The 12,003-nt window shown below is 41.3% G+C and overlaps 1 protein-coding gene across 7 annotated transcripts in view; it reads right to left on the bottom strand.

Annotated features, from left to right (window-relative positions):
• nectin1b (nectin cell adhesion molecule 1b) overlaps positions 1 to 12,003 on the bottom strand; it is a 151,474-nt gene that overhangs the window by 66,360 nt on the left and 73,111 nt on the right. Inside the window, exon 6 of one of the 7 annotated variants that reach the window (XM_020634860.3) lies at positions 5,242 to 11,573. The exons of the other annotated variants lie outside the window; for them this stretch is intronic. Coding sequence (XP_020490516.1) covers positions 11,068 to 11,573 — 506 coding nt within the window. The 3' untranslated portion in view covers positions 5,242 to 11,067. Of the gene's footprint in view, positions 1 to 5,241; positions 11,574 to 12,003 lie in introns of those variants that run through there. 7 annotated transcript variants of the gene reach the window in all.

The raw sequence follows: 12,003 nt of genomic DNA, 5'->3' as shown, positions 1-12,003 counted from the left end.
ATCTTGCACCCTGATTGTCAAAAAAAAAAAGGGCTGCTCTCTCTGCAAAATGGTACCATTAAGTTATAATGCAAGTTGAAATGTTGTTCTTAAGTATCATCTATCTGATCTGTATAACCCTAACCCTAACCCTAAATTCTGAATATGCAAACTAAATCTAAACTAATTTCCATATAAAGACAAAAATACTTTCCTGATTTAAATAACTGGGAGGAGGATGTATGTTGTGCCTAAATGCATTAACATCATGGACGCTAAATTTAGAGGGCGACATCGTGTCCTTGAAATCCATCTTTGTGTTCCTGCGGCCACGCCCACTCTCTGTACTGTAATCCAGGAGTTTGGGGACACTGTCAGTCACAATTTGTTTTGTCATCCGCCTCCGAAAGGAATTCTTATTATAAGACTTGAAAGACGATTTTCTGCAGCCTCTTAGCACAGGACTTGACGGCAAATAGCACAGATTCCTGCAGACATTTTCTTGCTGAAATCTAAAGTGTGTGCTCAGACTGTAATTTAAGAGTTATTGTGTGTGTAAGGTCACTCAGGCTCAGAGCAGAAAAAAGCGTCGGTCAACAAAGAGATGAAGGGTATGCACACTAACTCCCTCTCAGGCCCTCTTAAACCCACACACACACACTCACGCTATCGCGCACACTCACGCACAGCTTTTTTGAGACTTGGTAAATGGTCACAGGGACGGAGAATTCCCAGCAGGACTTTGAGATGAGGGTTGTCAGCACTTTTCTCACCAGAGGGTTTAGGCCTTTCGTTCTGCTCTGGGATGGCAGAGTTTAATTGGAGAACGCTAATGCGCAGCTGGATAGCAGAGCCGCTCACGCCATGACTGCCTCTGAAAACGGGAGGGCGTGAAACCATGATGTGTGTGTGTGTGTGTGTGTGTGTGCGCGCGAGGATATGTGTGTCTAAATCAGCTACTGCAGGCATCCCTTAAGATGCCAACAAATTTATTCATGGGATCCGAGCGGTTTGTTTATGAGCCTCTCATTTACAAAATAATAGGCAATAATAATTTCAGCAGATTGATCCGGGGTTAATCCAAATAATTGCCAATTCATTATTATTTCACATTTTCTGGAAATAGAATGGACTTGTTCTTGTCTATCACCGGGGTGCAAACATCATGCAGAATCCATCAGGTTTCCATCAGGTCATATGCAAAAACATTTCTTATCAAAGTTCGGCAAAAGTGACCGAACAATGACAGAAAGTATTCTGCATAAAAGAAAACTAATTGGTCCTTACTTAAGAGTTGGATTGTTGCTCTTATAAAGGCAGACGGATGCCTCTAAGGAATGACAATGACATAAACAAAACAGCGTTTCAGTTTTGATTTGGTAAACACAACATTAAAACTTTATCTATGAGTCACTTTTGGGGTTGTCACTTTGCAGTAAACAACCTTCCTTTAGTTTGTCAGTGATCGATGGAGCTCAGTGAGTTTTAGATTTTTGCTTTGTGACTCTGTTTCTTGCAATTTGGACCAAATATGAACAGAATTGGGATGTGCTCAGGTCTCATACATTACCTGAAAATAAATTATTTCATTGACTCATGTGCTGAACATTGCTTTATAATATAATAGCTGAAGAAATCATGTAAAATGAGCAATCTTTCTCTTAAATGTATTTCCTGTTCCTGATGTAGCCCCATAAAAAGAGAGGAAATCACTGATGCATTCGCACTGTTTGAATCCCATGGTATTGTCATCGCTCATGTGTAACTCAGGCTGAACAACACAATCCAACTGAGCTGTAATGGAAGCTATACGAGCCTGTGTTACTATAGGAGCAGTTGTGCCTTATATGCCTCTCACCTGTTTCCAGGATACTCAGATGGATTACCCGCTGTTCCTATTTACTTTCCAACAGGGCAGGCAGGTAGATTGCAGGCAACATTTGATGTCCTAGCTGTGGGTGCTGAAAGCAACTGGAGGCATGCTGCCCACTGCGGCTGGAGTCACTTGTTGTGCTGAACTTTTTTGGTTTATTTCCAAACAAAGGTTTACTCTCTAAACTGCATTTTATAGTTCTCACAATGAGGGAGACAAGCTTCTCTCTGTCAGCACTACATGCTAGAGGATGAAAAATTGTATGACCCACCTACTCTGCCTCTGATTGGCTTACCATGATATTCTTACCCAACCAACCCCAAAAAAAGCAACAATGACTCGCCAATCAGAGACGGAGTAGGGAAGCTCATCCCTTCATGATCCTAGGAGTATAAAAGAAGCATACTACTGAATATTGTGAGTCGGAGGGGATTTAGAAGTGGGAATACCCTATGCAGACAGAATTATGAGTGGGTACCTGCGTACACCCTGCACTACACCACTGGTTGTTTTGATACATAGAGTCTAAGAAGCTCTCAGGGTTTCTGATGAAAGTCAGTCTGTATTCAAGAATTCATTGGAAACCTCAGCAGGAAAAATAACAATATGTTTTTTATGATCTTACAAAGCTTTCATTCAAAACAGAGATTGTTTAGTTTACAGTAATTACAGTATTAAGTGTGTTTTTTGTTGACTTCTCGAGCTGTGTTTGGTTTTACAGTTTGAACCCTGCTGGTCATGATAATTATGGTGTCTGTTACAGGCTGTAAACCATCTTTGAGAAATAAAGTAAAAAACTAAACTGTGACGTTTTTTTGTTTTTGTTTTGTTTTGTTTCGAAAAGCCTGTCATTCGATTTCTCTACCAAGTCTGGAGTGGTTTAAAAGCTGCTTTCACACTTATTTTAAGCTCCGGACACGGCTGGTGCAGCACAGAGGAGACCACAGAGGAGGAGCACACCTGGGAGCTGGGTGAAGTCCCAGCAGCAGCAGCGTCTTTAGTTCAGGAGGAGGAGGAGGAGCGGGGTCATGTCCCTGCTGCTGGTGGGTCAGTTCACACAGCTTAAACTTCCTCCTGCCTCTTATTCTTCGGTGGTAACTTTGTGTGAGGCTGTGAGGCTGTTAAGAGCATCAAATTTATATGATTAAAATAAAAGAGGGTTTGCAGGACAAAAACATCTAATCAGTTCTAAACAAAGCAGAAACACTGACAGGTAGGCGTCGGCGTTGGCGCTTCACAATGACATTTGTGATCTGTTCATTTACAACCCTGTTTGTTTCAGTGAGAGCACAGTCGGCTGGAACAAAAACAGCTCATCGTTTGCAGTTTAATGTAGATGAAAAAATGAACAGAGTTATCTCAGTCTGAGATTTGAGTGAATTTGCCTTTTTCTTACTTTCTCTTTTCCACTTCTTTGGTCATAGCAGGAGCATTTTTCTCCCAATTATGAGCTCTGAGCTTTGGAAGGAGCTCAGAGTGAAACAGGCGTCAACTCGAATCGCGAGAGCAAAATGTGAGGAGACATAAAGAACGAACTGAGAGTGAAAAAACGCAGAACGTCAAGTCGGAGGTGACACAAGTCATTAGAGGACATCCTTGATCTACATGACCGGCGAAAATACCACAAGTGAGAGGGGGAAATATCAGCGGCTGAAGCGAGCTCTCTCATCATCAGGATCCAGGGCCTGCACTCTTATCCGGACGAAAATCAAGACTCACACAGTAGCACTACGGAAAACTGACAATTATTTACTTTGCATAATGTATCAAATAATTACACTATTTATGTCCAAGACTCTCAGTTGCCCTCTCCTGAGCAGTGACCTGGGTGACAGTTTGACCAAAAAGCACAGTTTGTGTTCCAGCGTTGGCTGAGAATCGGACAGTTTGGCTCGTAAATGTTTGCTCTGTGGTCAAACCTGAAACACGTCCAAACTTAAATAACATTGGAAAGAAAATGAATATGCATAACGTTGTGTTTGTTGGCATCTTACTGAGACTTTAAAGTTCTTCATCTAATGTGTTTTTATTCTTTTAGTTCCAGCTGTAGACCGCTCTTTAATTTCAGGTTAGCATGGGATACGATACATTGGAGAAAATCCTTCACCGACTTCTTTCAAGTCTTTTGCCAGATTTGAACTAAAGCCTCTTTAGAGCATGGTGATGTATCACCATTATTTACTTGTTCGACTTATGACTGGACAAACTGGTGCAGCAGCTTAATGAACACTGAACGATCTATAATATATATCATCACATACAGGCGGTGCAAAAAGATGAGTTGTCTGTAAAAGCTTGCAGATGCTAATTAAAATCTCAGACTGATCTGTTTACACTTCAGGTGTGTAAATCAGGGCACAGGTTATATTAGTCCGTCTGTAACCATGACAACAACATGGTTGCTGTATGGAAAAGTTAGCTTTTTTTTTTTTTTTTTTTTTACAAGGTGACAAATATTATCTAACAAACCACGTCTGTCGTGTTATATATAGGTATATATAAAAATAGATGATCAGAATGTGCTAACACCGTGGTCACTGAGGGAGCGTCATGAATGCTCTCTGAGTCAGTGGAATATCAGACTTCTCAGTTTCTCATTTCTGCACTTGTAGGATAGCTTTGTGATGCCAGTCTGTCAGTCACAAAATTCTAGACACATCCGAGTAATGTTAAACGTTTAAAGCAACACTGTGTAGGAATGTGGTTTCTCCAGCTTAAAATCCTCAGAGTTTGTTTCATTAAGGATCCTTTTAAAGGAGTTATCTCCTCCGCAATACCCCCACCTCAAACCCTGCGCCCACTGGTTACATGTTAAATGTCTGTTTCCCTTTAGGTGAACACGTTAATCTAACTTACTCTCCTGCAGCTTAGAGCTAAGTGATGCTGAACTTTTTGAAATGTACAGGCTCAAATTAAAGGACAAGAATGCGTTATTCTCTAGACAATAAAATCAAGCTTCCACCGTCTCAAACTACATTTCAAACGTCCATTGTCCTTCCATTCAGCTGCAGAAATAACTCTTAGCACTCTCTTACAATGAAAGTGCACAGTAGAAATGTAGCCTCACAGCACTGCTAGCATGCCTTTAGACTCTTTATCTTGTTATATAATAAGACACCTGGGGACACATTATCTTTTACCTTAATCCTGTTTTATCTTTCATCGTTTTATACAGCACACTTACTTTTGAGACCACTTATAAAAAATGTTAGAATAAACCTTTCAGAATGGGGAAGTTGATTAAGCCGAACTGATGTAAATGCATCCTTTATGCTTTACAAGGCCGAAGTCCGTGGGAGTGATCGGTCTTTCATCGCCGCAGTGGTGGAGTGTAAACATCTTTACTATTGAACCCTTTAAAGTCGTAGCACATGAAAGCAACACCATCGTTTACAGTCACACGTTTTTTTTTATTATGGACAGGACAATCCCTTGTGACCTCAAAGTGTACACACTGAAACAGGTAGAAAACAAAGGGCAGAAAAAGCCGTGAACAATCTGTTCATCCAAAATAAAAGAACTATGCAGAAACATGATGACAAAAACAAAGTGTTTTTTATAAGAGCGGTGACACAGGTTAGGTCGCTTTTTTTCTCACAACATCAATACTCCACTGAAGTATTCCACTGAATATAGATCCTAAATTGAAACACCATCATTTGAAGAAATCACACATTTCCCCTCTTTTCTCTCAGTAAGTGCATCTGTATACAAAACTGGCCTTCCAGCTCCGAGCCTCCCTCCCCTCCAGCATCCAGCCCAATGGATCGCTCATGCATGTACAGTAAGTCCATTAACAGTTTAATCACTATTGTTTAACGACTCATGGAATTGGCTGCCTGTTTGCTTTCCTGAAGCCTTGAAGATTGATAAATTCAACTCAACATTTCACAGCAGCGCAAAAAAGTTTCTTTTCGACGCAATCTTTCAGAGTTTGCTTCTGTGGCGGATTAAAATCAAAACGCTCGTTTGAAGAAACTCAGAATTGAAGCGTAATGAAAACCAGCACCTCAAGGGGCTGCACTGTTGTTATTGGAGACCTGCTGAACCTTGAATAGAAAGGTTGTCTGAACCTTTTAAGAACAACAAACAGCAAAACCTCATTGCAGACAAGGTCATTTGTCTCTATAGAGATTTGAGTCTTTGTGTCATAGCTTTATACTGTGTATTCTTTGATATTACATTAGGCTGAATGAGCTGACAAAACATGAAGTTGCTTTAGAAGACTCCCTTTTGATTTTACAGCCCCATGAGGAGCATATTTTGAAACGCAAATCCAGCCATAGTTCATCCTTCCAGAGTTCTCTGGAAGAAGAAATTTTGTAGATTTCCACCGGCGCCTCTGAGATGGCCATGCATTTTAAAAGCCTATGTGCCATCAAAGGCCCCTGGGCTACAAAGGGCTCTTTTAGCAAATGGATGGCAACAGCTGCAAACTCTGGGCTGTTCTTAATGTGCACGCTGCAGATGTCTGCACTCGAGTCCCACAGTCTGAGACAGATCTGTCTGCTCTACACTGGGCCTCTCTCATCATATCACTGTCGCTTCATTAAGCACCCAAACTCAGTACCAAAATCCGCCTGGCAGTTGCTCCCAATTAAAGAGAATAAAACCCTCAAAAAAGCTACAGTTCTAACCAGTACCGACACTTGTTATCGATATGTATCCCTTTAAGTGTCTTTTGTTAGCCTGTCAGAAAATAATGATCAGTATACGAGCACATTTCACTTCCCGCGTTTTGAAAATGGTCTTCTCTAAGTGAAGGAAGCTGTTTATTATCAGAAAAGGTAATGAACCTTTCCATTGTAAAGGTGGAAAATATGTTCCAGACTTTTAAAATAAACTGTGTCTGAGTTACACCACATTTCTAAACCGTGTTTGATTGTGTTGATTTCATTGTGACGGGATTGGTCTCGGGCTCAGGCATGACAACAGGCGAGAACAATGGAGGAAGCCACGGCTGACTCCAAAGAGAATCATCCTGCATTAGCACCGCAGCCGCCTCTGTAGCCTTTTAATTCTTAAACCTGGAACGAATGCAGAGCTGAATATTGGATGCTGCATTGCAGAACAGGGAGCTCTGTCTAACGGCTGGATGCCTCAGCCCGCTCAGGAAGATTTAACCGAAAAAGAAATGTGTTCTGGGAAGCAAAAAACATCTGGATTTAAAACATAGTGCTAACAAGGTCTGTAATTGTTAGAACTAAACTAAAATGTCCACGTGCAGATTAAACCTTTTTATTTCCTGCAGGCTCACAGGAAGGGATAACGCTGGAGGATAAATCCAAATAAGCACCTGCATGAGGCGACAGGGATACATTACTGATTAAAACGATTGGGAGAGTGCAATTACCAAAATCAATACACAGCGATAACAAATATGCAGCAGTCGAGGAGCATATTCAATCAGATAACACACATCTATCCAATCAGTGAACTGGGACAGAACATTGTTGACTATTGAACTCATTTAATGCTTAAAACAAATACAAGTTACTTCACTGGGTCATCACAATTGAACAAGAGATTTTTTTTTCATATTTGTAACACCCTCAGAAATATACATTCACATGGCTGCATACAGACAATTTCTCTCTTTTGATTTTTCTCTCAATAACATTAAATCCACAAACTGTATGCATCACCCCTTTTGTATGACAGCGAAGCCGCTAGTGGTAGAATAAAAACATCATTTTTAGAGGTGGGACTTTGGAAGTAAGCTATGCATCCACTTCATCTATCATCATGGGGGGTCTCTAGGTTTTGCAGTCAAAATAGGAATATTTTACACGAACAGGGTCCCTACGCAGTTGTCCCTAAATAAATCCCGACTATAATCTCAACCCTATGTACAGTATTTACAGTGGAATGTCGAACATACTGAATACAAAAAGTAGATTAGGATGGAATGAAGTTACAGTCAGTATTACAAAATAGAAACTCATAACACCCCGACGACATGAAGACAATGTTAACATCTACCAGTTTACAGCATGTCCACTTACATCTGAAATGCTTTTCTCTCTCTCTCCCCCGACTTGTCTGAGAAGCCAATGTGGCAGTGGTTTCATAATGGATGCAGAACCAAGTGAAATGAAACCTCGATCTTGTGCTTTAAAAGGGGGGCAGAGTTGATCTTTGCTTGGGGCCAAAAGTTGGGCCATTTTTTTTCCAGTTTACAAGTTAAATCTCTTTTTAATAGATTTCAATTGTTGTGCTTAGAAAAGTCAGTGATGCGCAACTAAGTTGCAAGACTTCGATCTCTTTAGGACTTAAACTATCCAGTATCGGCTGGGAAAAAAAAAGTGCTGTTTCACCATTTAGCCGGCATGAAACTTTAATATGGTAATGAATGCAGCGTTTTGGAGATCAATTGGTTTAGAGATCAAATGCAGACTCTTTGTTGCTTTTGTGCTGGATGGACGAGCTTGGATGGAGGAACATCCTCACTAGACTTAGTAACATAATCAGGAAGTGAACGTGGTGTGTGTGTGTATTGAAGAGGTTTGCAGTCCAGGTCAGACATCAGTACTATTTTACTCTGTGGCATGAGTAACTTAAATGATGGAGCAGCAACAGTTCAGACTACCTCATGTCTCCTGACTTTGATAGGCACTGAATGCAAGAAGGACAAAACAACAAACATCAAAACATGCGGTTCACATGTTTTTCTCCATCGTGCTGAGACGCAAAACTGAAGAGCTACATCAAAGCAGTTCATCGGCAGGTGAAAAAAAAATAAACTAACAGCTATAAAAAGTGTAATTTACCTTTTTTTGCTCTTTGAAAAGTAGCAACCCCTCTACCATCCATTACTGATTCTCCCTCTGACACGTTCTGGTGCAAACAAGCACCATCTCTCTCAAACTGTTGTGGATATAAAAGAGAAAGAAGGCTGTCCAAAAATGTAACTCAACTCAACTGAAACAACAGACTTTGAGAAAGAAACATGACATTTCTCACGTTTTAATGTCCATCTGTGTTGAACGTGTGGTATAAATTGAGGCTCGTGATCAACATGCTCATCTAAAAACATACAGTAGACAAGCATGAAGTGTAAAACATTCACATCTCCGACTGGCAGAGAGATCTGCTCTCAGAGAGATGCTATTTTTTTTTTCATCTTTATTTATATATATTTATATATTTATATACTTTTTTGTGTGTTAACTGCAATATTGTCGCTGGGTACCAAGTGCCCATAACTCATACCTCTTTCAATACTGAAAGACAACAGAGTGTTGTCTTTTGAGCTGCAAATGAGGACAAAAGCACTTTGAATTGATACAGAAAAAATAGCAACACACGCACATCCACTCCAACACAAAAAAAACATGCATAAAATAAGGCTTGGTATAGTATTTATATTGTTCAGAGCCTGCTGTTTATATCCACCAGATTTGCACCTTTTCTTCCGTTTTTATCCGATAAGTCACACTCAAGTTTTTTTTTTTTTTGTTCCAAGCAAATGCATTTTTGCTTATTGTGTAACGGACCTCGAAGATGAGGACAGAAACAAGTAATTTTGCGACGCTAGCATCCACTGGCACGTGTTAGCAGTGATTTTCTAAAGCCAGAAATATATAATGCCTTCAGACAGGGTCATTGTTTCCCCATTGGCTGCTGTCTATGCCCACATAGAGCGAAGGACGACCATTCATTCCTTTAAAATCCCCTCGAACAGACACTGAAATTCATTTTAGAAAAAAAAAAAAAAAAGATGTAACAAAAACATGGTGAAAGCAGCAGGTGACATATTATACTCAGCATGGCCACCATCATAATTCCCTTTACATGTTTCAATGTGTTCTCTGCAGACGTAAATCAGAGCATGAATTGACAGTTTCCTCCTATCCGAGTCCTTTTACGTCAATGGACGACTCCTCATAGAAAATGCTGTCGGAGTAAGCAGGGAGGCTTAAGCCAATCTTCAGCACAGAGTCACACAATTATGAGGACAGACAGAGTCATTATTGGAGAGAATCCCCCTGACACTTTTCTCTGACAGAGGGGTGAGAACAAAACATCATTATGACAACTGAACACAAGAAACAGACATTTCATTATAGTGGTCAGGTTGAGAGCTCGTGCACACAGGTCGACCTGTTCAAGTCAAGTGACAATCATGACATTTCAGAGCGTTATTGAAGGTTTCTGTGGAAAACGAGAATCACCTAACCACTTAGGACATGATTGTGATGCACCACTTAAAAAAAAAAAAAAGGTGAAACTGTTGTTTGTGATAGGATTGCAGCCCTTCTCTCCCTCTACTATTCCGGTTGTTCTGATGTGTAAAGTAATGTTATGTGATTGAAATACAAAATAAAAAATAAAAAAAACACTCTTTTTCTCTGTTACAGCCATGTCCAGATGGCGCCGTTGACTCACTCCAAGCATATAAACACAAGGGGGGTTAAGAAAATGTAAGCATTTCTTTGGAAAACAGCATTAAAATATCTGTTTTTTTTAATGCTGTCAATATATAAAAATGGTTAATTTGATGGACGATAACCCCGGTCAAAAGAACACAGGTTCTGTATGGAGCTTCTTTTTTTTTTTTTTTTCTCTTTCTTTCTCTGAAACATTTGACCACAAAATTACAAACACTTAAAACTCCATCTGTAATCATGTCAGACATTAAACTCTGGATTCTCAGGTCACTTAAAAATCATACAAAAAGACATTATCAAAAAAAACAACAAAACGGCAATGCTAATGAAATCAAACCAAATCCAGTGTAGGACTTTCACAAATGTGCCCAGCAACACCCCAACCTGCAGTCTCTTTTTTACACATTTAATACATTTAGAACATGAAAAAACACACAAAAAGGAATATTACACCAGTATTAATCAACCGATCACCTCCCTGGCCTCGCTGGTCGGGTGCCAGCGAGACCGTTTACATACCTCAGTTTGTTTTTCTGCCCGTTCACCTGATGAACTGAAACCAAAGCTGTCCTGTTGACACGGTGATGTTGCTAGCACTTTAAATAGACACTTGATTTTTCCATTGAGATTAGTTGGATGGGGTCTGATATGGGGGGGGGGGGGGAGTCAGGAGGGAGGGGGAGTACTGGGTTGACTGAAGGAGGAGTGGGTCTGTGAAGGGTGCAGTGTGATGAATGGCAGGGCGGGGGACGTGATGGAGGTGAGGGGTGCAGTGGAATGCAGGTGGGGGACAAAAGGGTTGTTTGGTTTGCTTGGTGCATGCCCCTAAACATACCACTCTTTCTTAGAAATGACAGAGCCGTCGGTTTGAGAGATCATATCATCGGCTATCTCCGGTTCAGGGGCATACTGGAAGGCCAGAGTCCGCTCGTCATAATCTCGGCTCTCGCCTTCGTCCACAGTGAAATAGGGCCTCTTCAGGTCCTCTTGCTCGCCGTCGAAATCACGCTCGCCCGCCTCGAACCCTCCGGTGCCGCCGATCTGGGCGGGTTTCTTCTCGTCGTCTGAGTCGTCGGGGTACTGCAGGTTTTTGGGGATGGGAGGGTGTGCAGGCAGCCCTCCGGCCTTACTGTACCCGTTCCCGAACACGTGCTTCTTGGTGCTGTAGTCTCCTTTGAAGGTGCGCTGGCGGCGGCGCAGGAATACGAAGAGCAGTATGGCGGCCGCGCCCAATAGGGCGACGCCCCCCACTGCTCCCCCGATGGCGGCACCTGTATTGTGCTGCTCCTGGCGGATCTCATCGCCCCCAGTTGGCGGGTTGATAGGGATTTCTGGGTAGGAAAAGACAGATGGAAGGGAGTGTGTCAGTGCTCTGGTGGGAGGAGGTGCGTTTGTGCAGGTGCAGATTTTTTTTTTTTTTTTTTTTTTTTTTTTTTAGGAAAGATGAAGTAAGGGAGACAAGGAAGGAAAAGCAAAGGGAAAAGGAAGGACCCCCGCCCCACGACAGAACCCCCCCAACCCCCAAAGAGTCCTTACCAACAGTATGGCAAGGTCGAGTCACATGCAGTTTCACACATGAAATAAACAGCCAGTACAACACACAACAGCATCAAAGAGGCGAAAAGACCGAAGAGATTAAAGAGAGTGAAGCTTTGTCGACATGCATTAACCAGCAGCTCTCTCTGTTGGAAGGAAAAATTAAACAATTTAATAAACCATCAGCAGGAGAATTAATTCATGTGGCCTTTTAGTTAATACAAT

This window comes from Labrus bergylta, chromosome 11 (assembly GCF_963930695.1).
Source record: "Labrus bergylta chromosome 11, fLabBer1.1, whole genome shotgun sequence".
Classification (NCBI taxonomy): Eukaryota; Metazoa; Chordata; class Actinopteri; order Labriformes; family Labridae; genus Labrus; species Labrus bergylta.
This window is presented reverse-complemented; position numbering and strand designations above follow the sequence as displayed.